The 27925-nt window shown below is 39.6% G+C and overlaps 1 protein-coding gene across 3 annotated transcripts in view; it reads right to left on the bottom strand.

The window, feature by feature from the left end:
* Positions 1 to 958: 958 nt before the first annotated feature.
* Positions 959 to 27925, bottom strand: part of RSPO2 (R-spondin 2) — a 193451-nt gene continuing 166484 nt past the window's right edge. For all 3 annotated transcript variants that reach the window (XM_049854306.1, XM_049854305.1, XM_049854308.1), the window contains one exon: positions 959 to 2957. In XM_049854306.1, the coding sequence (XP_049710263.1) occupies positions 2845 to 2957 (113 nt within the window). In that variant the 3' untranslated portion in view covers positions 959 to 2844. The remainder of the gene's footprint in view (positions 2958 to 27925) is intronic.

The raw sequence follows: 27925 nt of genomic DNA, 5'->3' as shown, positions 1-27925 counted from the left end.
TCTGACAGAGACTGGAGAAATCCCAAGAATATGGCCCCTGGACAGCCTTTTAACTCAGTACTGAAGTTACTCTTGAGGTTCACCCTTCAGCCAAAGATTAGACAGACCCATAAAACAAACAGTACACATAGCTCAACCATGTACATGAGACTAAATGGGCATACCAGCCCAGGGTCTAGGACAAGAAGGCAGGAGGGGACAGGAAACCTGGATGAATGGAAATGGGGAACCCAATGTCAAGAAGAGGAGTGTGTTGATACGTTGCAAGGTTGGCAACCCACGTCACAAAGCAATACGTGTATTGTTTAATGAGACACTCATTTGCTCTGTAAACCTTCTAAAGCACAATTTTTAAAAAGAGAAAATAAATATTCACGTGAGGAGTAACTTAAAAAAAGAATAAATGTTGGCCTAATATGTTTGGCATCAAGTAACAGATTGAAGAGAATGTATACTTTCATAAATATATTCTATTTTGTTGATGAGGAGAAATGAGTATTTTTGAAAAAATTTGCATATCCAAGGAAACAGGTGATTAACAAGGACAACAGGTAACAACTTACGTAGGACTTAGAACGCGCCACACTTTGATGACTGGACTTCACACTTCTTACCTAATTTAATCCTTAAAACACAACCCTATAGCATAGATGATACTGCTATTCCAATTTCACAGATGAAGAAACTGAGATTTGAAACAATTAAATAATTTTCCCCAGGCCACTTGCAGTTGGATTTGAATCCAGACAATCTGGCCCTAAAATCCCCACAGTCCTCACTATTACTATAGTGTAATTTAGAGAGAAAATAATAAGTGTTGTGAATGTAGTTACTAACATAGGCTTTTTAAATTGTCTGCTTGCTTTTTTTTTTTTTTTAAGTTTTATTATTTGGAAGCAGAGTTGACAAAACATACTTTTGTTAACAGATTCCCAAAAGTCTTATTTCACATCTACTTCCCAATATTAAACTATTTTAGTTTAAAAGTAAAATATAAGGCATTGCCTTATTTTCTAAATTAATTTCTCTAAAGAAAATTCCCACAAAAAATAGCTTTGAAGTGTTTTTAATGCACAAAAAGAACAACCCAGAAACAGAACAGATATTAGTGATGAAGCACTATATAAAGGAGACCCCTCACCCTTCAGTAACAGGAATATAGTGTAAACAGACGTGAAAGGAGGTGAACACTTTAGGATTAAGCGCAAACCCTAAAGTTGTATACAACATTCATATATGGCTTATTATCTCATAGCAATAATATTTCATAGCGATGTATATGACATTTATACTTATTGGTAAGATGCTTTTGACTCAAAAGTTAAACAGAAATGCTGAAGAGGTAGTTTTTCCAGTGCAAGGTGAGAAAAAGGCTTTACCTTGCTTTGGTTTTTTTCCTCAAAATCTGCAACCATTTCCTTTTCATTCTAATTTTCTCTTGTATCAAAGAGGAAGATAATGACTCTTTCCAAAGTATGAAGCCATTTCACAATCCTCTTAAGAACCAGTTACCCCAAGTGAACCAAGGTTTTCAAACAACTGCTCTTAAAGGCACCTGGGGAGTCTCCATATTGTCTTTCTCTCCATCTTGGATATGAAACAGATTCAATAGAGACCTGTTAAAATCTGACAAGGCGTTGTAGGAATTCAGCTTGTTTGCTCCTCAAATTCTATTCATGGTCTCATGATGGTAACTTCTACAGTGACGCAAGAATATTGATAGAAACCCTATCCTTGCAAGTCAGGGACTGTTTAAATTTAAAAAAAAGAATTAAAGTCAGAAATAAAGCCAGAAAAATTCTCCAGGGGACCAGGGAAATTGCATGCTGAGTACTACAAGTGACTGCATGTAAGCCCACACAACCTTCAGCTGTATCTCATAAAGTCATCACATCTTAGATTCAAAAGGAGTTTTGGCTTGTGGCTGACGGGTGCCATATGCTGCCTTATCTGTCGGGGAAATGGAGAGTGGGGAAGGGCTTCAGATATTCTAACTCTTTGACACTGGTCATTTGACTATATACACAAACTAGCTTATCCTATCCTTACAGTAAGAAATAAACCCACCCCCCAAAAAACAAAAAAGGTTCAAGGGGCAACAAAACATTTGTCAGTTAATAAAACTAGAACAGTTACTTACTGAACAATGGTTAGGCACCACTAGAAACAAAGTGATATAATGTTAACCAGATATGACTTGTTACACATAAGAAAGCATAAATATACAGTAAATAAGACATTTATATGTAGCCCCAGCAGAGTATGTACACATGAGAACTGCTGTGAAATTGAGCAGGGATTGCTACAGGCTATCACCAGCTAAAGGCAGTTTCATCGCACAATGGATTGAAGGTAATAGATGCTGAGAACATGTGGTAACGCTAAGCAGAGATCTACGTATATTTATCCTTGAAAACGCACAATGTGAGGAAATAAAGGTCACAAGTGAAACAGAGCTTTGTCTACCGAGCATCTTCTTTCACATAAATATGGACAAGTCCATTCGCCAAGGGTGGTCTGCAGTCTCACACCTCTTGCCTCTCCACGGCTGCCAGGGACAGGTTCTCTTAGCAGACACGGAACCAAGTCACATGCTGTACACTGACACGTGATTCCACTGACTCAGGTCAACCAGCTCCTGACTCCACGGACCCCAGATCCAAATTAACATATAAATAACACAGAGACCATGCTAGTGGCTCTTCCTTTCACAATGTCACTGGGAACAGAGACTGCATGAAAACAGCACAAATGCTGTACACACCAGTGTGCAGGAGTGGAAAGTAGCTTTGTGCACTTTTGCAAAAACAACCCCCCCCCAATCCATCAAGTGGGTCTCTTATTTTACTGGTTAGCTCTGTCTGTAGCTAGGAAGACACTGTGTTGCTCCTGGGCTCTTTCTATCAGCTTCCTCTTCTTCTTGTTCTTCTTCTCCTTTGCTTTTGGTGTCCTCTTCCCTGCAAGGGGTGGAAAAGGGAAAAAGAAATGAAGAGATGTCAGAATAGGCTCTTTTTCTGTGAAAGAAAACGCAAAACATGAAGAGTTTTACACAAAGGCCATCTGGAAAACATCACCTATGGAAAAAGCAGCCTCAAAGAGAAAATTGTTCACATTAATTTTGACGGAATAATAATAATTTACTAAATTGGATATGCTGTCTAAAATAGAGACTGATCTTCCTGTTACAGGGAACTGGCATATTTAAAAACCTTCCAGCAACCTGATCAGTCTTGCAAATATCATCCTGCCACAAAAATTCCATTTATCCCCTCCTACTTTTAACAATGCTACCCTTTACTAGACATCTTTACATCTTTCTACTGCTCCACATGTCAGTGGGTCAAAAGAAAATAAGCATCTATCTACAGTAAATATACCAGAAGTTTCAAACTCCCCTCTCCTTGCCCCACGGGAGAGAAAAAAGTCTTGCTTTTAACATTATTCTCTCTGTGCTCTCCAAAGGCCAATATATGAAATGACATATGTGGAATACTCCCTTATTTTCTATGAAAATTCAGGGGGACATGATTCATTACGTGGCTTAAGACTTCTTATGCAAATCCCTGGCACAAATCATTCTTATTAACTGTGAGCAAGGAAAATGCTTGCTTGTTCTGATGAACCTGTGGTATGTTTTACTGAAGAATCACACCACGTTATCTCGTTTCTCCTCTTCGATATAGCCACTAAGAAGCCCAGAACCATAAGCTAGATAGTCGAGGTTTTCCTCCACTGGAGTTTGGGATGCAATGTTCCCTTCACCTTTGTCTTTTACCTGTAACTTCTTGTGGTGATGGTTTATAGCCTTACTTCATAAGGCTTCGATGCTCTTTGCAAGTATGTATACATAAGATTTTGAGAAAAAAGAATAAGGAACCTCAGTCATTCATTTTAGGCCTATTGTTCTCTTTTGGAGTCATAGAATTTTAGAACAGAGAAGGGTTTTCAAGGTACCTGAGTTTTAGAGAAGGCAAGTAACCACCATCAACCTTCAGTACAGGGAGACTCTTCCTCAGAAGACTGGAAAGAATCCTACTATCAGCTGTTCTTCTCTCCTACTTGTGCTATTTCTGACTTTATCGTGTAGTTCTAGAAAAGTTACCTCTGCCTGTGAGGTGTAGCTACTAGACACTGCAGCAATCCGTACCATAAATAGAACATTAAGTTCTAATCCATGTCTCCCATCCTTCCCACACCTGCAAACTCAATATCCCAGCCCCTTTCATTATAGGGGCACAGCTGGCCAGCTTTCCAATCCACGCAGTTGAGAAGGTGGTTGATAGAAGAAATGAAAAACAGACGAGAGGCTAGCTGGAGATGGATGCCTTAGAGAAACTAGATTGCGGGAGGCCATTAGATTTCTAAAGAGGAGAGGTGTTTCTCATTTCTGCCTTTACTGATCAGAAAAGGTTCGTTTTCTCTGAGGATGGAACATTGTCTCACTCCTCACATCATCCCTAGCCCAGTGGTTGGCACACAGTCCATATTCAATAAACACTGGCTGAGTAAAAATCCTTATCACAAGAAAAAAGATAAAAAAGAGTAACTTATTTTTAATAAGACATGACATGAAAATAATGTGAACATGATCATGCCCCCATATTGAGTTATAAAGGTCCTTGAAGTTAACTTCTGGTTCTCATTAAATTTTGGCATTAGTATCATAATGGCATTTTGCCATTTTTAAACCTAGTTAATCCCACCCAATGAAATCTTAGTTCAAGCCATCATTAATCAAAGCAGCTGTAAAGTTACAATTCTTTAGAAACATCATATCTAGCGATGAGACACACCTAATAAGGGCAGGGAGATGAAATACTTAACACAAAATAGTGTATTTAAAAAGAAGCTTCAATTATGAAGTTTTATGAACACATTTTTCTTAGTTCTAAATTAGTTCAAAAAAATCATGGCTCACTATCTTTTAAAAAATTCATTGGGTTTACATTTAATTTATGTAAAACTTGGACTTTAAAAGCAAATTGAAATTAAGTGAATGGAAAAATAATGCTAACATTCCTAAATTTTAAAATGTGTTCTGCTAAAATAAAAATATATGGAGCAGATGTAATTTAAAGAAAGTTTTCCACATGTACAGTTTCTTCACGTAAATTATGGAGCTGAAAGTTAAAGGTATACTACTTTTCACTCACAGCAAAGCTATGCTAAATGACTGGAAACTCTCATTTTCAGAGAGGGTCAATTTGGTGTCATTTATCTAACATGTGATTCTGATGTAATTGTCAGTATTAAACGGTCTTTGGGTTTGCTGGTTGACATAATATTGTGTAATAGGCAAGTTACTCGATAGCTCATAGAACAGTTTGTATCATGGCCAAATACTCTGAAAATTTATATAAAATAATTTTTCAAATTGTATGATTATTTCTTTGGCAGTTAAGTTACATGGTATCAGCTCCAACTAGAGATATTTTAGGGACCCTAATTACAATTTCTGGAAACGCTGGTGGTGTAGTGGTTAAGTGCTACGGCTGCTAACCAAAAGGTCAGCAGTTCAAATACACCAGGCGCTCCTTGGAAACTCTATGGGGGGGTTCTACCCTGTCCTATAGGGTCACTATGAGTTGGAATCGACTCGGTGGCAGTGGGTTTGGTTTTTGGTTTTTTAATTATAATTTCTACAAGTAGTCCCGGTGGAGCAGTTGTTCAAGTGCTCAACTGCTAACCGAAATGTCGGTGGTTTGAATCCACCAGTCGCTCTGTGAGAGAAAGATATGCTAGTCTGCTTCTATAAGAATTTAAAGCCTTGGAAACCCTATCAGGCAGTTCTGCTCTGCCTTACAGGGTCTCTGGGAATCAGAATCAACTTGATGGTAATGGGTTTGGGTGTTGTTTGATGTTTGATTAATTACAATTCTAAGGAGTTTCCCCCAGGAGTGTCTTTGCAGGACATCTCTTTGCTATTGATTGGGTTGGCTGGTTTTGTTTTTGGTCAGTCACAATTCTCACATAGGATATGTTGCAATACTAGAGTTAAGAGGAGTTGCCAAGCTTCAACCACGAATAGGCCTAAATTAATAGCAACTATTTTGTGGTCCATAGTAGGTTGTTTCGACTGAAAGCCCAACTCAAAGAATTAAAAGAGTGGCAAAACATAAGATACAGAAGTCTTAGACATTTTCTTTGAAAGGTTTTCAAATTTAAGAAAAAAAAAATTAGTAAGATTAAAGCTAGTAAAAAAATATATATTCCTGTTCTTATCTATACATTTGAAAAATACTGGGCATATAAGCATGCAAATTTATGTTTTCACTTAACTTCCTTACATCTGTGGATATGAGATTGTTGTTAGTTGCCACAGAACTGATCCAGACTCGTGCAACCTCACGTGTGCAGAGTAGAACTGCTCCATAGGGTTTTCAAGGTTGTGACCTTTCAGAAGCAGATTGCCAGGCCTACCTTCCAAGGCAGCTCTGGGAGAGTTCAAACTGCCAACCTTTAGGCCAACAGTAGAGTGCTTAGCCATCTGCACCACCCAGGGACTCCTAGATATAAGATCTAAAGCAGAAAATGACTTTTAGACTTTCAGATCATTTCACATTCTCAGGCACATTTACCTGTTCAGGAAGAATTCAAAGACAGGTATGATGCAGTCACCTAAAGAGCAGTTCAACTCATGGATTTAACTTTACTTTTTAGTTCACAAGAGAAGACTTGGAAAATACACTGACAAGAGCAGCAGAAAAAGATTGAGTTTTATGCAGAGATTGTCGGCCCCCAAGCATATTCAACTCTTAATGACAAATTCTATATATATTTACCCTGAGTGCTTTAAGAATACAATGGTCTGGACGATACAACTGAGTGATTCTCTTAAAGATCAGATAGAAACTCGTCTTTGGAGCAGATCTTGTCACAGCTGTTGAACGGATGGATGCAAGACGAGGACCTGACTCAGATACTATATGAAGTTTCAATGAAAGTAGTGTGGTTTAATGGAGAAAGTTCTCATCTGGGAGGAAAGAAACCTGGTAGCTAGGCAACGTCTTGTAACTGAGATGTCTGGTAAGGCATTAAACTTGTGACTCTCAGTTTCTACATTTATAGAATGAAGATGTTATAGTCATCTTCCACTATAAAGTTACAAAACACTGTGTGAAAAGTTGTGCTCCCAGGATGAAAGGGAAGATGGACAAGACAAGATTATCAACAAAATGAAAGAAGTCAGAAAAATACTAACAAAGGCACTCTAACCAACATAATTACATTGACTTGAGCACACATGTGGAGACTGTCCAGCAGGAGAACCTAGCAAGTCTTCTACAGAGCAAAGTGAACAGCCCTTTATGGAAATACTCCTAAGGCCCAGCTGTGGGTTACTGCTTTAGAATCAGAAATAGGGAAGATTATTTTGAACCAAGGTCTCAGGCAGACTCACAAATTACACGAAGCTGTGCAGATATTGACTCCACTGCCAGTCAGATGCTGATTTCATTCTTTCATAAGCTCCCAAAGTTGAGGAAGATCTTCAAACGCCTATTTCTCTCGCTAGTTTAGGTAAGTCTTTTTGTTGGAACAATGGTTCTTGGACACCCAACAGTAAGGCAAAGAGGCCGTCTAGGATTTTTGTAACGACTCCTATTGGTTTTGACAAAGACTTTTCAAAAGTTCAGTTTGATGCAAAGAAAAAATTCAGTAGCTGTGATTACAAAAACAAAGATAAAAGTTTCTAAGCCTTTTATCCAGGCTAGGAAACCAGGGCCATCACTCCTCTGTCAGCTTGTCATACTGTGGTGGCCCGTGTCTTGTTATGGTGCTGGAAGCTATGCCACTGGTATTTCAAATACCAGCAGGGTCACCCACGGTGAGCAGGTTTCAGTGGAGCTCCCAGACCGAGACAGATTAGGAAGAAACACCTGGTGATCTAGTTTTAAAAAGTATCCAATGAACGCCTTATGGATCACAAGAGAACACTGACGTATTTGCTTTGGACACATCATCAGGAGGGATCGGCCACTAGAGGAGGACACAACGTGTGGGGAAGCAGAGCGCCAGCAACGGCCAGGGAGGTCCCCAGTGTGATGCACTGGCACAACATTCGCAATGATGGACTTGAGCACGCTGCTGACTGCGAGGATGATGCAGGACTGGGCGGCCTTTCATTCTGCTGTCTATAGGATCACCAGGAGTTGCAGTTGACTCAACGGCAGCTAACAACAACGGCAAGTGGGGAGAATGACTAGGGAAACAAACTTAAGTAAGTCTATGACAAATGTAATTAATTGTAACCACCTTTGTCATGGCCACACCATGACAAAGGGAATCACCCGAAACCAAGACCAATTTTTGCCAAATTTTAACGATATGTTTGCGATGCTCTGACTTGAAATCTAGGCTTCATCATGGAGACATTCAGTCATCCTCCAAAGCAGCGAAAACTTAAAGATAAAATACCTGTGTAACCATGGGCCTGGCAAATCTCACCATATAGCTGAGGACATTTTGGAGGCAGAACTAAAAGGTTGCTCCTACCTCTGATGTCCCAAGGACTAAGAGTAGGCAATGAGTAGCAACTGGGCTATTTCTTGTTCTCCTACGGGCAACTTGAGTTTGCCTGAGAACACGTAGCAACAGAAATTTATTTATTTAACAGTGACTAATGAGTCTCTGGAGAAACGCCAGCTGATCCTTCAAATATTTAAAAAGCCCATATAAAAACAGACAAAAGACCTAAATACAGTTCATGAAGGAAATAAAAATAGCTAATAAACACATTTAAGCAAGTAAATCTCAGTTACACTTAAAATTGCCAAATAATAATGAGATGCCACTGCAAAGATTCTTAAACGTGAAAATACTCAAAGCTGGTGAGAATGTGGCGAGACAGGCATTGGGATGTATTATGAGAGTACGAAATCCCACAACCTTTCTGAAGAGCCATCTGGCAACATGCACAGAAGTGTTTAAAAATATTCCTAACTTTTGATTCACACCTAGGAATCTATCCTAGGAAAATAAACATGGACAAAGGTTTACTGTAGAGACGTTTACTATAATACTGAAAAAAAAAATATATATATATATAACTTAACTAAATGTCCTACTATAATTTTTCATGACCTCTTTGTTTTATGATTACTGATGCAGTGAAGTGTGTTTTTAACTACTAGATGAAAAATTTTGTATTTCAAGGCCATGGCAATTAACTTTATTCCCAAGAGTGCTAACTACGGCCTGTCCTTACAACTTATCATAAATGGGAATAAAAAGTCTGTAATTCAAAAGCATTCCTACTGTGGTGGTAAGCTGTTTCTTTAGTGGACTTATCAATGGTTAGTGGGTCTGAGATATAAAAGTTTAAGAACTACTGACCTAAACACTTCAGACATTCACAATGGTTGTTAGTTCATGAAGCTTCTTTTATTGGGAAAGGAATCCAAGTAGGCATATTGTGATGAATATGATGAACATGACTGGGATCTACTACAGTATGTTTTGTGTAGCCTAAGATAAAAATCTGCACATACTAATTCAGAATAACACATACGGATGATTATTTACTTACACTAGTTGGGGAGTCAGAGGACAGAGAAGCTAGAAAAAATAAAACAAAAGAATGAAGGTTCCCTAAAGTAGCATTTTAGGTAGCACCCATCCGGCTTTTTAGAAATATATCCCTTCTTCTAAACACCAAAGACACAAGGTAATTATGAGCCCAAGAGACAGAAAGGACCACATAAACCAGAGACTACATCAGCCTGAGACCAGAAGAACTAGATGGTGCCCAGTTAAAACCGATGACTGCCCTGATAAGGAACAAAGAGAGAACCCCTGAGGGAGCAGGAGAGCAGTGGGATGTGGACCCCAAATTCTTGTAAAAAGACCAGACTTAATGGTCTGACTGAGACTAGAAGCACCCCAGTGGTCATGGTCCCCAGACCTTCTGTTAGCCCAAGACAGGAGCCATTCCCAAAACCAACTCTTCAGACAGGGATTGGACTGGACAATGGGATAGAAAATGATACTAGTGAAGAATGAGCTTCTTGGATCAAGTAGACACATGAGACTTTGTTGGCATCTCCTGTCTGGAGGGGAGATGAGAGGGCAGAGGGGGTCAGAAGCTGACCAAATGGACATGAAAAGAGAGAGTGGAGGGAAGGAGTGTGCTGTCTCATTAGTGGGAGAGCAATTAGTATATAGCAAGGTGTATATAAAATTTTGTATGAGAGACTAACTTGTAAACTTTCACTTAAAGCACAATTAAAAATGTGTATATATATATACATCCCTTCTTCTCACTAAAAACATTTCACAAATAGAAAGCTTTTTTGGTTAGCTGCCATAGCACTTAACCGCTATGCCACCAGGGTTTCCTCTTCTTACACAAGACAGCCTATTAGGTGTGAGATCTGTTACCTATTTTGTTGACAGCAAGTCCAGTTTGGTTTTGAACCCTTGTTTCATACTCAACATGATGAGAATTGAAGAAAAGCTAATCCTGATGAACCGAAACCTTTATAAACTAACTAAATTGTCACTAAGATTTCAACCACATGGCATTTCAAAATTTTCTCATTATTGTCCTTCATGTGCATAACATGACTTTTTTATTCCAATTTTTCTTTATTGTGCTTTAGGTGAAGGTTTACAGAGCAAATTGGTTTCTCATTAAACCATTAATATACATATTGTTTTATATAAAATGACTTTTTAAGGAGCAATAGGATATTCCACAGCCCCTGCTGACTCACTTGAAGCAATGACTACAGCAAAATTGTTTCAACGAGATGTGGGTTTGTTTCCTATAACGTTGAAGAACTCCACCAGACTTGCTTAAATGAAGCTCTTAGCTATCTGGTACCTCAAACAGTAGGGGGGAAAAATCAAGATCAGTTCAACAACAGGACTATAAGGAGTTTAAGATAAAAAAGGAAAAAAAAAAAAAAAGATAGGTGAGAATAAATGAGGTCATTTCAAAAATACCTTAAGTTTTTTTTCATAAACACTTTACATTTGATTTGAAAGGACAAAGAGAGTTTCAGGCCATATAAAAATATGGTGGTGGTGTCGATTCTGACTCATAGTGGCCCTATACGATAGAGCAGAACTGCCCCATAGGGCTTCCTAGGCTGTAATCATTACAGGAGCAGACCTCCAGATCTTTTCTCCCAAGAAGCTGCAGGTGGGTTCAAACTGCTGACTTCAGTTAGCAGCCAAGTGCTTTAACCATTGTGCAACCAGGACTCCATTATAAAATAATATTCCCCACAATTTCGTTATCATGAGAAAATTAATACATAGTTTTACCACAAGGGGGCAATAATTCATTTTTAATGGTAAGAGAATATCTAGTTACCAAAAAAAAAAAAAAAAAAAATCCAGGGGAGCTTTTGGGCTTTAAATTTTTATATACTCTCTTTTAGCCCCAGTGGGAGGCTTTTTTTTTTTTTTTTTTCCTTTCTAGCCAAAGGTAAGCTCTGTAGTGGACCACAGAGTAATAAGACCTAACTTGCAGCAGAAGGAAAAACAGACTTGCAGTGCTGCTAAAAAGATACTTGAAGGTGAGAGGGGCTGGGCTGGTGAGAAAAAGAAAGAAAATTAAGATGAATTCATCATTTAAATAGTGATTTAGAGAAAAAAAGGACTGCTTACAAATGCAGACTGACATTTTTTATGGGGAAATCAACATAAACTACTTGCAAAGAACAGGCTCCTTTCTTGGGTCTCTTATTTGGAAGGATAAAGTTGTAAAACTAAAAATGACCTTCATTATCTTCTGTCCAGAGAGTGTACATAGATTTTATATCAAATGGGAAAGCTGATAGTCTGGTGCTCATTCCTGAAGGAGGATTCTGACAGACTCCCTCCCAGCGTCACAATTAGTTGGCCATGTTGGGGACAGTGGAGAGACAGTGAATATACCAGACATTTACTATCCTCTGCTCTCGTTCAAGGAGTCCCTGGGTGGTACAGTTAAAGCACTTGGCTGCTAACTAAAAGGTTGGTGTTTCAAGTCCACCTAGAGATGCCTCAGAAGAAAATCTTTGCCATTTCCTTTCAGAAAAATCAGGCACTGAAAACCCTATGGGGCACAGTTCTACTCTGGTACACACGGGGTCTCCATGAGTTGGAGTGGACTCGATAGAAGCTAGTTTTTAGTTTTTTTGTGTTTTGCTATGGTTCAACTTTGCAAAATGGTTTAGAGATGAAGTAAGCAATGCAAAGAAAAACTGGTCGACATACCCAGGTCTCTACAGCTAATTAGCAGCATAACTAAACTTGACCACAGGTTTCAATTTCTTTCTTATATACTTTCACTGCATTAAATGTTATTGGATAAGAACAAAGTTACAGAGTTATTTTTCAAGAAAGAGAAGCATGAGAAGACAACTAATAGGTTCCTCTGACTAAGCCCTAGGAGAAAAGTCATTGGCGTCGTGTAGCTGTGAAATCCCTTTATGAACTCTTACCGCAAGATGCAATCTAGAAGTTTCCTAGGTAGCATGAGATGCCAAATTTTTCTGCTATATACCATGAATTGTAAGTGCTTTATACACATTAATTGAATATTGTGGGAAAAAAGTAAATACTTAAGCTGTGCTGCCAGAACATTGTGCAGACACTCTCTCTAAATTTCTCAAAATAAATAAAATTCACAGAAAATGATCAGGCTCATTTGGCACTCCTAAATGATGGCAGGAAAACATCAAGTTTTACAGAGAAAATGAGATAACTGTTTTCATTTGATTATGAGATATGGGATAACCAGAAAAGAATTTCAAGTTTCTCCATAGCTGACTTCATAATGCAAGGTACCTTTTAAGATAATTTCATTAGGACAAGAGGCTTAGATACTTTCTTTTTGGTCTTAAATCAATAACCATTAACTAACTGAAAAAAAAATTCAAGAAATGACATTTAAAACTATTATATATGGTAGGCATTAAATTTGGATTCAACACGATTTCTCTAGAACCTGAAGACATGCTTGCAAGTAAAAAGAAAGTTAATAATGGTTCCTACATGGTAGCTATGTATGAGTGTGGGCCATCAGTCCAAGCCTACAGCTCACCTAGTGCACTGAAGAGGCAGGCTTCATATGAGGACAGTGAATACAGGGTAACATGAGATGATGGGTGTTCCACAAAGGATCATGAATGCATTCATTCCTGAGCCCTTGTAATGCTCTGAACTTCCCTCATTGTAAAATTTACCACCCTCTGTTGCAATTTTTTGGAAACCCTGGTGGTACAGTGGTTAAGTGCTATGGCTGCTAACCAAGAGGTCAGCAGTTCAAATCTGCCAGTGGCTCCTTGGAAACTCTATGTGGCAGCTCTACCCTGTCCTATAGGGACGCTATGAGTCAGAATCGACTTAACCGCAGTGGGTTTGTTTTGTTTGGGTTGCAATTTTATGTTTGCCCGTATAGCATGGCTACTAGTTTGTTAATCAGTTCAAACACATCAATTCTTCTTCTGTCTTCCTTTTACATTATCCAACCTTCACATGCACATGAGATGAGTGAAAAGACCACGGATTGGGTCAGATACACCTTAATCATCAAAGTGACATCTTTGCTTTCTGAAAAAAGTCTGTTTTAGCAGATTTCTCCAAAACAGTACCGTGGACTGATAAAAGGATGAACAAATGAGTCTTAGAAGAATATACAATCAGAATATTCCTTAGAAACGAGGACGGCAAGACTTCGACTTGCTTTCTTTGGATACGCCATCAGGAAAGACCAGCCGCTAAAAAACGACATCATATTTGGTTAAGGAGAGGACCAACGAAAACAAGGCAAACCCTCAATGAGATGGACTGACACAACAGCCACAAGAATGGACTCAAACATACCAATGATCCAATGGTCATGAAGACGGCTCAGAACCGGGCAACATTTTATTGTCATCCATGTCGCCGTAAGTGGGAGCCAACTCGATGGCAGCTAATAACAACGGTTTGTGAATACTTATAAATAGCTCTAATTTAATGTGATAAGTGCCACTGAGTCCTACTTAGAATCCTTCTAGGAGCAAGTTGCAGATATTCACTTAAAATTACCTCAACTAATAAGATGAATTACAGCAAGATATGTGGACTTGATATAAACACTGAGTCAGGAAACAAAGCTATGTGGTCTTTACCATTCATCATAAAATGAACCCTCTTGTTCTATTCTGGGCTCCTACCTGGCTTCTGCCCCCAACTTCAGGTTTCATATGGTGTATATAGGCAAGCCTGACCCTGAATACACTCCATGACCTTTCAGCTAACGTCTCTTATGTATCAGCCTCAGTCTTTTTTGCCTCAATTGCATAATCCCAAAAGAGGAATTCACCATGCCTTGCCCACCCTTGCAAACTAAACCAGAATCCGGGATGCCTGGCCAGGCCCAAATGGGTCACTCCCAGGTCTAGCCTGGAAGAGTGGGAAGAATCACATGATACTAAACCAGGAAGGTATCTAGGATACATGGTTATATAGCATGGCCCAAAATTCAAGGTGGAACGTTGCCATTTAAAAGCTAGTGATCTTAGATCAGTTACTTAGTTTCTTTAAACCTCAGTTTCCTCATTTAGAAAATGATAATAGCAATGGTATCCACCTCAGGGTTGCTGTGAGGGGTAACAAGGAATGTATGTAAAGTTCCAAATACTACATGTGGCACATAAATCCTAAATAAGTTATAGCACCATCTGAGGTGCCTCCTGTGTATTATTTCTAATTCTTACAAGAACCCTCAAGGTAAGCATTATTTCTATTTTGCCAATGAGGGAATAGGTTTAGAGAAGTTAAATAAATAGCTCAAAATCACATAGCTCAGCAGTGATTCAAGCCAACATCTGGCAGATTCTAAAACCTGTGCTCTTTCCACTATACTCTTTGGATCCCTTGTGCCCAGCAAAATGCCTTTGATCTCATAATCATTTAAATGGCCGCTGTACAAACAAATTAATAAGTAAACTCTAAACTGGAGGAAGACATCAGACTCCCCGCCCAATCCCATACAGTATCAGGGCTCCCTTGGGTCACATTAGCTCCCCAATGAGCTGGCCTACAACCTCTGTTTCTCACATTAATTATTCCTTGGGGTTAAGGCATTCAAAGCCTCAGTTTCCTGGGGTCAAGCAACACATTTAGGAGTTCCAACTCAGCATCAACAGTGTGGCCAAGGCAACACCCAAGAGAAGAAAACACAGGGCGCTTATTTTTCAGCTGGGAGTCGGAAGAGGTTTAGAGCTATGGTATCCAAAAGCCACTTCACAGGCCTGATGCAGAATACTCCTGGGAGCTTTTTAAACTATAGGTTCCATCGCCATACACAGACACCTGAATGAGACCCTCACGGGGGAGAGTGCAGGATTATTTTTAAGCTTCAGAGGTGATTCAGTGTAAAGTTATGATTGCCAGTGGATAATATAAAACTTGGCTAAGAAAGGTGTAGGCAGAAGAGTAAAGGAACGCTGGACAGAATAAAGAAGTTAGTACCAGGTGCGAGTACCTGACAACAAACTGCAACCTCCTTCTCAAATTTACTGGGCATTCACCTTCTGAACCGCGAAATGAAGCTAACCACCTGGAGCCCTGATGGCGCAATGGTTAACCACTCAGCTAACTGAAAGTTCGGCAGTTCGAACCCACCAGCTGCTGCATGGGTGAAAAGACCTGGTGATCTGCTCCTGTAAAGATTACAGCTTTAGAAACCCCACAAGGCAGTTCTACTCTGTCCTAGAGGGTCCTATGAGTTGGAATTGACTCGACAGCACACCACACCACCACCTTGTGCCTGGACTTGGTTCCCTGAGCTCTGTTTGTGGATGATGCCCCCAAAAAGAAAGCCACAGAAATCAAACCGCCCCTGTGATGGAGGAACGTGCACACCCAGGAAAATGGCCCTGTGCTCAAGGAGGCCTGGTAGCACAATGGTTATATGCTTGACTGCTAAGTGAAAGGTTGGTGGTTCGAACTCACCCAGCAGCTCAGGGAGAAAAAGTCCTGACAATCTGCTCCTGTAAGGATTATGGCCAAAAAAAAAAAAAACCTATGAGGTAGCTCTTCTCCATCATATGGGGCTGATATGAGTCAAAATGAAGTCACCAGAACCTCAGGACAACACCTCTGTGCTCATGCCAACATGCTGTAGCTCATTCATATTACAGCAGATTCATTTCTCATTACGTTCTACTGAAGTGTGGTTATATTTCAGAAACCTGCCTTTCTCTATAGAATAAGTTCATTTATACAATCAAAAGGTTGTTTCATAAGACAATTTAGTTGGTTTGCAGAACCACATAGGTGTTAGCTATGTGCCACACACTAAGTGCTTTACATACATTAAGTAAGTGGTAGAGTTGAGATTTGAACTCAGGCAGTCTGGCCTCAAAGCTTACCCCCTTATCCAATATGCTATACCTTTTCTCATCACCTTTGCAGCATACTGAACGTAATCTCCTGAGAGTAAAGGATATAACTAGGGATAAGAGAAAGAAGAAGGTCAGTGTTACTTTCTTTCTTTTAATGATAGACTCCTGTAAACCTAGTGAACTGTTCATTCCATTAACGACTCGACCATTAAACTCATACGATAGAGTCTGCGGCCATCACTGGTTTGATACAAGACTGGGATGGTCAAGGGCATATACTCTTTGTTATTCTTACAGGACAAGGAAAGTAAACATTTGCCAAAATGTTTATTGATAAGTAAAGAAAAAGAGCCCTGGTAGTGCAAACCGGATTAGGTGAGATAATATATGTAAGTCAGCTAGCTCTGCTAGTGCGACAGTTAGGTGCTTGGTTGCTAACCTAAAGGTCGGAGGTTTGAACTCACCCAGTGGTTCTGGGGAAGAAGGATCTGGCGATCTGCTCCAGTAAAGATTACAGCTAAGAAAACCGTATGGGGCAGTTCTACTCTGTCACATGGGGTCACTCCGAGTTGAAAACCGACTAGACAGCACCTAACAACAACATAAATGAAGAACAGACCAAGTCTCATACATATTATGTTTACACATTTTGATCACTAGAGAATCTTTGTCAACTACCAAGTAGCAGCAAGGGATCTGGATTAGGGGAAAAACATTTGATAAGGAATTCTAAACGACATGTTCCGCTTACCTCAAGATTATAAGAAACATCACGTTCCTAAGTTAAAAAAAAAAAAAAAAATCTATAACCTACCTGGGTTATCTTGAATTCTAATATCTTTGTGAGTACCAGATATTCAAATAGTAGGATAGAGCTAATTATTTTTTACAAACATCCTGATGCCTTAAATGAAAATGGTATTTCACTCTCCAGAAAAAACGTGTAGACTGTTAAATACATAATACGAACTAAAATCAAAGGATGCTACTTACATAGTGTATGTGTGCGTGCACACACACACACACACAAAGTATTTCCCTAGCACGGTTTACCTGCATACTCATATCACTGTGTTCTTCAGTTTTATTTAATTTAGGTATTAAAGAGGGAAGCATGAAAACCCTAAAGAGTTTACCAATAATAACATGAGAAAATTTAAGAAGTTACAAAAATTATTTAAAATGAATGACCACTCTTCACCTGGGGTCTTAAACGCTAGCAAGCGGTCATCTAAGATGCATCAATTGGTCTGAACCCACCTAGACCAAAGGAGAATGAAGAATACCAAGGTCACAAGGTAATTACAAGCCCAAGGGACAGAAAGGGCCATATAAACTGGAGACTACATCAGCCTGAGACCAGAAGAACTAGAGGCTGCCCGGCTACAACTGATGACTGCCCTGACAGGAAACACAACAGAGAACCCCTGAGGGAGCAGGTGAGCAGTGGAATGCAGACCCCAAATTCTTGTAAAAAGGTCAGACTTAATGGTCTGACTGAGACTAGAAGGACCCCGGTGGTCATGGCCCCAGACCTTCTGTTGGCCCAGGATAGGAACCATTCCCAAAGCCAACTCCTCAGACAGGGATTGGACTGGACAATGGGATGGAGACGTACGCTGGTGAGGAGTGAGGTTCTTGGATCAGGGGGACACTTGAGACTATGTTGGCATCTCCTGTCTGGAGGGAAGATGAAAGAGTAGAGGGTGTTAGAAGCTGGTGAAATGGACACAAAAAGAGAGCGTAAAGGGAGGGAGCGGGCTGTCTCATTAGGGACAGAGCAACTGGGAGTATGTAGCAAGGTGTATATAAGTTTTTGTGTGAGAGACTGACTTGATTTGTAAGCTTCTACTTAAAGCACAATAAAAATTTAAAAAATAAAAAATGAATGACCACTCTTAAATGCTAGCAAGCGTCCATCTAAGATGCATCAATTGGTCTCAACCTACCTGGAGCAAAGGAGGCTGAAGGACACCAAAGACACAAAGTAATTATGAGCCCAAGGGACAGAAGGGGCACATAAATCAGAGGCTACATCAGCCTGAGACCAGAAGAACTAGGTGGTACCCAGCTATAACTGATGACTGCCCTGACAGGGAACACAACAGAGAATTCCTGAAGAAGCAGGAGAGCACTGGGATGCAGACCTCAAATTTTCATAAAAAGGCCAGGCTTAATGGTCTGACTAAGACTAGAAGGACCTCAGAGGTCATGGTCCCCAGACCTTCTGTTAGCCCAAGACAGGAAACATTCCCAAAGCCAACTCTTCAGACAGGGATTGGACTAGACTATAAGATAGAAAATGATACTCTTGAAGAGTGAGCTTCTTCGATCAAGTAGACACATGAGACTATGTTGGCATCTCCTGTCTGGAGGGGAGATGAGAGGGCAGAGGGGGTCAGAAGCTGGCTGAACGGACAAGAAAAGAGAGAGTAGAGGGAAGAAGTGTGCTGTCTCATTAGGGGGAGAGCAACTAGGAGTATTCACTTAAAGCATTAAAAATTAAAAAAGAAAATCAGTGACCACTGAATCAAATATCCTAGGGGAGATTAGCATTTCAAATTAGTCCTCTAACTTCAGTGAGAGAAATCACCTGGAGTTCAACAAGAACTACATGAAGAATATCACTGAGCTCTTATTATGTTATGAAGTCCTTAGGTGGTGTGAGCAGTTACTGCACTCGGCTGCTAACTAAAAAGTTGGAGGTTTGAGTCTATCCAGAGGTATCCTGGAAGAAAATCCTGGTGATCTACTTCCAAAAAATCAGTTCTACTCTGACACACATGGGGTTGCCATGAGTTGGAACTGACTCCACGGCAATTGGCTATCACTGTTATAAAAGCATAACCTCATGATCTTTTAGCAAGACAAGCTTAAAGAAGTATGCTGAAACTTGGGCTAAATGGGTCAGTTAACAGTCTATGCCTGTAGCGCAGAAAAGAAATAGTCGTGGACACAGAGGATGAAGTAAGGTGCGCAGAGCACTGTATTGTACATTTCACATGTTAAATAATATCTCCTATTTGAATTTAAAAAAAAAAAGAATTTAGACAACTTAAACCAGCGAAAGAAAATGAAGGCACCAAAAATGGAAATGTTACCAAAAAAAAGGGACTGGCGGGACTTTGAAGAAAGACTAGATTACAGAGAATGCTTTGCCAAGAAACAAGAAAAGAATCCAATGCTCTCCAGATATGTACAAAATTAGCTTTTCGAAAAAGAATTTTCTGTGTTTTACAAAGTCCCAGATAAAAAACAGGTAATATTATAGCTATAAAGCTCTACCACAATCACATTAACTCCTTTATCTATTAGAGGAATTAGACACTGAACTACTGAGAGCAAATATGAAAAAGCTTTCCTTCTTTACCGTTGTCAAAAAGTAGGTAACCATTTTTCTGACAGCCGTTTAGATAGAACTCCACTGGAAGACATGGAAAGAATTAAGCGACTGCTGGAAATTGCTGCCAATCACTTGATTCTAGTATAAAACAGTCAAAATGTGTGGATGATAAAAGCTGAAGAAGATTAAAACATATTTTTAATACTTTAGATGAAGTGATAAATATATATTTTAAACGGCCTTTAATTAGTATGCTTTGCAAGTCTTTGTATTAAAAATTTTTTTAATTTCACCAAAATAGTTCAAGACTCATCATCTAAATGTTCTATCAAAGTTAAATTGATCCTCGCATAAATCAAGGTTTTTCTCTGAAACACAAATGCAGCTGTATTTTAATAACCCATCATTTAATCTTCAGTTCTAAGTCACTGAAAGATTCAGTAGCAATGAAACAGGCTACCTTAAAAACCACAGAGATGGTGCACAATTTCTCTGAGGGGTGTGTGTGTATTCATATGTGCACAGGCATATAAAATACAGCCTCCATAGAATACTTCGGGGCATATCCATGAGAAGACAATTTGATTCTGCATAAACGTGTCCTCATCCCATAGCATAAAATTATTTCTTTTTAGGTATTCTGGCCAAGAAACTTCAAGTTAAAAAAATAAAAATAAAGCTAAAGTTCTAGGGAATTAAAAATTGTAAAGTCAAGAAGGGTGAAAAATTCCCAGAATAAAAGCTTGTGGCCTGGAGACGTAACTAATCAAAAGTATTTTTCTGACTCTGGCAAAGCACATTTTGCACTGAATGACGAAGCTTCTCTGTTGTTTTTAGTTGCTGTCCCATCTATTCTGACTCGTGGTGACTCCATGTGTGCAGAGTAGAACTACTCCATAGGGTTTTCAAGTCTGTGACCTAACGGAAGCAGATTGTCTGCCTGTCTCTAGAGGCGCCGCCGAGTCAGTTCAAACTACCAACGTCTTGACTAGTATTGGAGGGCTTAACCTTTTGTGCCACCCAGGGATCCTAAAGCTTCTTTAAGGTTCTTTTTTTTTCACTGTTGTAAAAATATAAAGATCATGACATTTGCCGATTTAACACTTTTCGCATTACAATTCAATAAAACTAATTGTATCAATCATGTAGTACAACCATCACCAATATCCATTGTCAACTTTTCCAACCCAATAAGCAAAAACTGCATACGACTAAAACAATGATCCCCCTTTGCTGTCCTTCCCACCCGCAGTAACTACTATTAAACTCTAATCTCTATACCTCTGCCTATCCTATTGTCGTTAAGTGCTATCAAGTTGATTCTGACTCATAGCGACTCTATGTACTATAGAACGAAACACTGCTCAGTGCTGCACCATCTTCATAATCCTTGTTATGCTTGAGCCCGTTGTTGTACCCACTGTGTCAGTCCATCTCGTTGAGGGTCTTCCTCTGGTTTGCCAACCCTGTACTTTACCATGGATGGTTTCCTTCTCCAGGGAATGATTTCCTGCTTATAACACGTCCAAAATATGTAAGATGTAGTCTCTCTATCCTTGCTTCTAAAGATCATTCTGGTTATACTTGTTCCAAGACAGATTGGTTCCTTCTTTTGGAAGTCCATGTTGTTGCTATTAGGTGCCACCCCGTCGGTTCTGACTCATAGTGACACTATGCACAACCGGTTCTGACTCATAGTGACACTATGCACAACCGAACGAAACACTGCCCAGTCCTGGGTCATCCTTAAAATCATTGTTATGCTTGAGCTCATTGTTGCAGCCACTGTTTCAATCCACCTCGCTGAGGATCTTCCTCTTTCCCACTGCCCTTGTACTTTCCCAAGCATGATGTCTTCTCCAGGAACTGATCCCTCCTGACATGTCCAAAGTATGTAAGACACAGTCTCGCCATCCTTGCTTCTGAGGAGCATTCTGGTTATACTTCTTCTAAGACAGATTTGTTCATTCTTTGGGCAGTCCATGGTATATTCAATATTTTTCGCCAACAGCACAATCCAAAGGCGTCAATTCGTCTTCCTTATTCATTGTCCAGCTTTCACACATGTATGATGTGATTGAAAATATCACGGCTTGGCTCAGGTGCCCTTTAGTCTTCAAGGTGACAGCTTTGTTCCTCAACACTTTAAAGAGGTCCTTTGCAGCAGATTTACCCAATGCAATGCATCTCTTGATTCCTTGACTGCTGCTTCCATGGCTGTTGATTGTGGATCAAAATAAAATGAAATCCTTAACAACTTCAATCTTTTCTCCATTTATCATGATGCTGCTTATTGGTCCAGTTGTGAGGATATTTGTTTTCTTTATGTTGAGGTGCAATCCATACTGAAGACTGTGATCTTTGATCTTCATTAGTAAGTGCTTCAAGTCCTTTTCACTTTCAGCAAGCAAGGTTGTGTGGTCTCCATAAAGCAGGTTAATGAGTCTTCCTCCAATTCTGATGCCCTGTTCCTCTTCATATAATCCAGCTTCTCAGATTATTTGCTCAGCATACAGATTCAATGGGTATGGTGAAAGGGCACAACCCTGACGTACACCTTTCCTGATTTTAAACCAATCAGTATCCCCTTATTTTGTCCAAACAATTGCCTCTTGATCTATGTAAAGGTTCCTCATGACCACAATTAGGTATTTTGGAATTCCCACTCTTCACAATGTTATCCATAATTTGTTATGATCCACACAGTCCAATGCCTTTGCAAAGTCAATAAAACACAGGAAAACATCCTTCTGGTATTCTCTGCTTTCAGCCAGTGTCCATCTGACATCAGCAATGATATCCCTGGTTCCACATCCTCTTCTGAAACTGGCCTGAATTTCTGGCAGTTCCCTGTCGATATACTGCTGCAGCCATTTTTGAATGATCTTCAGCAAAACTTTGCTTGCGTGTGGTATCAATGATATTTTTCTATAATTTCCACATTTGGTTGGATCACCTTTCTTGGGAATAGGCATAACTATGGATCTCTTCCAGCCAGTTGGCCAGGAAGCTGTCTTCCATATTTCTTGGCATAGACGAGTGAGCACCTCCAGCGCTGCATCTGTTTGTTGAAACATCTCAAATGATATTCCATCAATTCCTGGAGCCTTGTTTTTTGCCAATGCCTGCAGAGCAGCTTGGACTTCTTCCTTCAGTACCATCGGTCCCTGATCATATGCTACCTCTTGAAGTGGTTGAACATTGACTAATTCTTTTTGGTATAATGACTCTGTGTATTCCTTCCACCTTCTTTTGATGCTTCCTACATCGTCTAATATTTTCCCCATAGAATCCTCACTATTGCAACTCGAGGCTTGAATTTTTTCTTCAATTCTTTCAGCTTGAGAAACGCTGAGCGTGTTCTTCCCTTTTGGTTTTCCATCTCCAGCTCTTTGCACATGTCATTATAATACTTTGTCTTCTCAAGCTGCTCTTTGAAATCTTCTGCTCAGTTCTTTTACATCATTAATTCTTCCTTTTGCTTTAGCTGCTTGACATTCAAGAGCAAGTTTCAGAGTCTCCTCTGGCATCCATCTTGGTCTTTTCTTTCTTTCCTGTCTTTTCAATGACCTCTGGATTTCTTCACGTATGATGTTCTTGATGTCATTCCACAACCCGTCTGGTCTGAGGTCACTAGTGTTCAGTGCATCAAATCTGTTCTTCAGATGGTCTCTGAATTCAGGTGGGATATAATCAAGGTCATATTTTGGCTCTCGTGGACTTGCTCTGATTTTCTTCAGATTCAGCTTGAACTTGCATATGAGCAATTGATGGTCTGTTCCACAGTCGGCCCCTGGCCTTGTTCTGACTGATGATATTGAGCTTTTCCATCATCTCTTTCCACAGATGTAGTCAATTTGATTTCTCTGTGTTCCATCTGGCGAGGTCCATGTCTGTAGTCGCCGTTTATGCTGGTGAAAGAAGGTATTTGCAATGAAGAAGTCATTGGTCTTGCAAAATTTTATCATTCGATCTCCGGCATTGTTTCTATCACCGAGGCCATATTTTCCAACTACAGATCCTTCTTCTTTGTTTCCAACTTTCACATTCCAATCGCCAGTAATTATCAACGCATCTTGACTGTATGTTCGATCAATTTCAGACTGCAGCAGCTGATAAAAATCTTCTATTTCTTCATCTCTGGCCTTAGTGGTTGGTGTCTAAATTTGAATAACAGTCGTATTAACTGTCTTCCTTGTAGGCCTATGGATACTATCCTATCACTGACAGCACTGTATTTCAGGATAGATCTTGAAATGTTCTTTTTGACGATGAATGCAACACCATTCCTCTTCAAGTTGTCATTCCTGGCATAGTAGACTATATGATTGTCCGATTCAAAATGGCCAATACCAGTAGGTTTCAGCTCACTAATGCCTAGGATGTCGATGTTTATGCATTCCATTTCATTTTTGATGATTTTCCATGGCAGTCCATGGTATATTTAATATTCTTCTCCAATATCACAACTCAAAGGTGTCAATTCTTCTGTATTCCTTATTCACTGCCCAGCTCTCACATGCATAAGGTGTGATTGAAAATACCATGGCTTAGTCTTCAAGGTGACATCTTTGCTTTTTAACACTTCAAAGAGGTCTTTTGCAGCAGACTGACCCAACGCAAATGTGTCCTTTGATTTCTTAACTGCTGCTTCTATGGGTGTTGACTGTGGATCCAAGTAAAATGAAATCCTTGACAACTTCAATTTTTTTCTCCGTTTATCACGATGTTGCTTATTAGTCCAATTGTGAAGATTTTTGTTTTCTTTGTGTCAAGGTGCAATCCATACCAAAGGCTGTGGTCTTTGATCTTCATGACTAAGTGCTTCAAGCCCTCTTAAATTTCAGAAAGCAAGGTTGTGTCATCTGCATAATGCAGGTTGTCAATGAGTCTTCCTCTGATCCTGATGCCCTGTTCTTCATACAGTCCAGCTTCTCAAATTATTTGCTCAGTATACAGACTGAATAGGTATGGTGAGCGAATACAACCCTGATATACACCTTTCCTGACATTAAACCATGCAGTATCCCCTCGTTCTGTTCGAAAAACTGCCTCTTGATCTATGTACAGGTTCCTGATGAGCACAATCAAGTGTTCTAGAATTCTCATTTTCCACAATGTTTTCCATGATTTGTTATGATCCACACAGTGGAATGTCTTTTCAAAGTCAAAGATCTTTCTGTATTCTCTGCTTTCAGCCAGGATCCATCTGACAACAGCAATGATATCCCTGGTTCCATGTCCTCTTCAAATCAGGCCTGAATTTCTGGCAGTTCCCTGTTAATATACTGCTGCAGCCACTTTTGAATGATCTTCAGCAAAATTTTACTTGCGTGTGATATTAATGATATTGTTCAGTAATTTCTGCATTTGGTTGGATCACCTTTCTTGGGCACAGGCATAAATATCGATCGCTTCTAGTTGGCTGGCCAGGTAGCTCTCTTCCAAATTTCTTGGCATAGATGAGTGAGCGCTTCCAGCACTGCATCCATTTGTTGAAACATCTCAGTTGATATTCTGTCAATTCCTGGAGACTTGTTTTTCCCCAATGCCTTCAGGGCAGCTTGGACTTCTTCCTTCAGTACCATCCAGGTTCCTGATCATAAGCTACCTCCTGAAATGGCTGAACATCGACTAACTCTTTTTGGTATAATGACTCTGTGTATTCCTTCCTTCTTCTTTTGATGCTTCCTGCATCATTTAATATTTTCCCCATGGAATCCTTCACTACTGCAACTCAAGGCTTTAATTTTTTCTTCAGTTCCTTCAGCTTGAGAAATACCAAGTATGTTCTTCCCTTTTGGTTTTCTATCTCCAGCTCTTTGCACAACATTATAATACTTTACTTTGTCTTCTTGAGCCGCTCTTTGAAATTTTCTGTTCAGTTTATTTACTTCATCATTTCTCCCTTTTGCTTTAGCTACTCAACATTCAAGAGCAAGTTTCAGAGTCTCTTCTGACATCCATTTTGGTCTTTTCTTTCTTTCTTGTCTTTTTAATGACTTCTTACTTTCTTCATGGATGATGTCCTTGATGTCCATTCCACAACTCATCTGGTCTTTGGGCATTAGTGTTCAACACGACAAGTCTCTTCTTGAGATGGTCTCTAAATTCAGGTGGGATATACTCAAGGTTGTGCTTTGGCTCTCGTTGGCTTGTTCTAATTTTCTTCAGTTTCAACTTGAACTTGCATATAAGTTGGCCCCTGGCCTTTTCTGACCTATAATATTGAGGTTTCCCACTGTCTCTTTCCACAGATGTATTTGATTCAATTTCTTTGTATTCTATCTGGTGAGGTCCACGTGTGTAGTCACCATTTATGTTGGTGAAAAAAGGTATTTGCAGTAAAGAACTCATTGTCTTGCAAAATTCTGTAATGCAATATTCCAAGTCATTTCTATGGCCAAGGCACATTTTCCAACTACTGATCCTTCTTCATTTCCAACTTTCACTTTCCAAACACCAGTAATTATAAGTGCATCTTGACTGCATGTTCGATCAATTTCAGACTGCAGAAGCTGATAAAAAATTTTCAATTTCTTCATCTGTGGCCTTAGTGGTTGGTGTGTAAATTTGAATAATAGTCGTATTAACTGGTCTTCCTTGTAGGTGTGTGGTATTATCCTATCATTGACAGCACTGTACTTCAGGATTCATCCTGAAATGTTCTTTTTGACGATGAGTGTAAAGCCATTCCTCTTCAAGTTGTCATTCCCAGCATAGTAGAGCATATGATTGTCTGATTCAAAATGGCCAATACCAGTCCATTTCAGCTCCCTAATGCCTAGGATATTGATATTTATGCATTCCATTTCATTTTTGACAATTTCCAATTTTCCTAGAGTCATACTTCGTAATTCTATGCTCTGATTATTAGTGGATGTTTGCAGCTGTTTCTTCTCATTTTTAATAGTGCCACATCAGCAAATGAAGGTTCCAAAAGCTTGACTCCATCCATGTCATTAAGGTCAAATCTGCTCTGAGGAAGGAGCTCTTCCCCAGTCGTCTTCTGAGTGTCTTCCAACCTGGGGGGCTCATCTTCTGGCACTATATCAGACAATGTTCCACTGCTATTCATACGGTTTCACTAATTCTTTTCTGAAGCAGACTGCCAGGTCATTCTTCCTAGTCTACCTTAGTCTGGAAGCTCAGCTGAAACCTGCCCACCATGGGTGATCCTGTTGGTGTTTGAATACCGGTGGCATAGCTTCCAGCATCACAGCAACACGCAAGCCCCCATTGTACGACAAACTAACAGACATGTGGGAGTTGCCTATCCTAGGTATTTCATATTTGTGATATCATACAATACTTGCCCATTTTGTGATTGACTAATTCACTCAGCACAATGTTTTCAAGGTTCATTCATGTGGCATGTATCAGGACTTCATCTCTCTTTACAAAAAAAAAAAAAAATTTTTTTTTTATTCCATTGGATGTATATACCACATTTTGTTTATCCACTCATCAGCCCATTTTTATGCCATAAAATGGGGGAGGAATAATTCCTACTAAGAGCAAACCATGATACTTAGGGCCTCTCTCTCAGTTCCTGTATTTATAAACAAGATATAGAAATAATGAAAAATTCAGATGCACTAGGCTTCTGTGGAGAAAGAGACATGGAGATGCTTGCCAGATGTGAAGAACTGATTATTTTTCTTTCTTAAGGATGATACTTCAAAAAGGTGTCAAACCAAAAACCAAACCCAGTGCCGTCGAGTCGAGTCCGACTCATAGTGACCCTATAGGACAGAGTAGAACTGCCCCATAGAGTTTCCAAGGAGCGCCTGGCGGATTTGAACTGTTGACCCTTTGGTTAGCAGCTGTAGCACTTAACCACTACACCACCAGGGTTTCCTCAAAAAGGTGCAGAATTTAGAAATGATTATCATAGCTACTGCTCAAGTTGAGCCCTGGTGATGCAGTGGTTAAGAGCTACAGCTGCTAATCAAAAGGCTGGCAGTCCAAATCCACCAACTACTCCTTGGAAATCCTATGGGGCAGTTCTACTCTTCACATAGGGTTGCTATGAGTCGGAATTGACTCAGTGGCAATGGGATTTGGTTGTGACCACTCAAGTACTCAAACAGAAATTTATAAATACCTTCTCATTTAGAAATCATTTGCTAAAATCAGCCACATGGCAGGTAAACATCTTATTAACAGGATAAAATCTGATTTTTGAAACTTTACTAATAACACTACTTGTTAGAGCTTGTAAGTTCATATAAAGACTGCTTTGTCTTAGGTCCCA

This window comes from Elephas maximus, chromosome 15, assembly GCF_024166365.1.
Source record: "Elephas maximus indicus isolate mEleMax1 chromosome 15, mEleMax1 primary haplotype, whole genome shotgun sequence".
Lineage (NCBI taxonomy): Eukaryota > Metazoa > Chordata > Mammalia > Proboscidea > Elephantidae > Elephas > Elephas maximus.
Note: the sequence above shows the minus strand (reverse complement) of the source record. Positions and strands in the feature narration are given on the sequence as shown.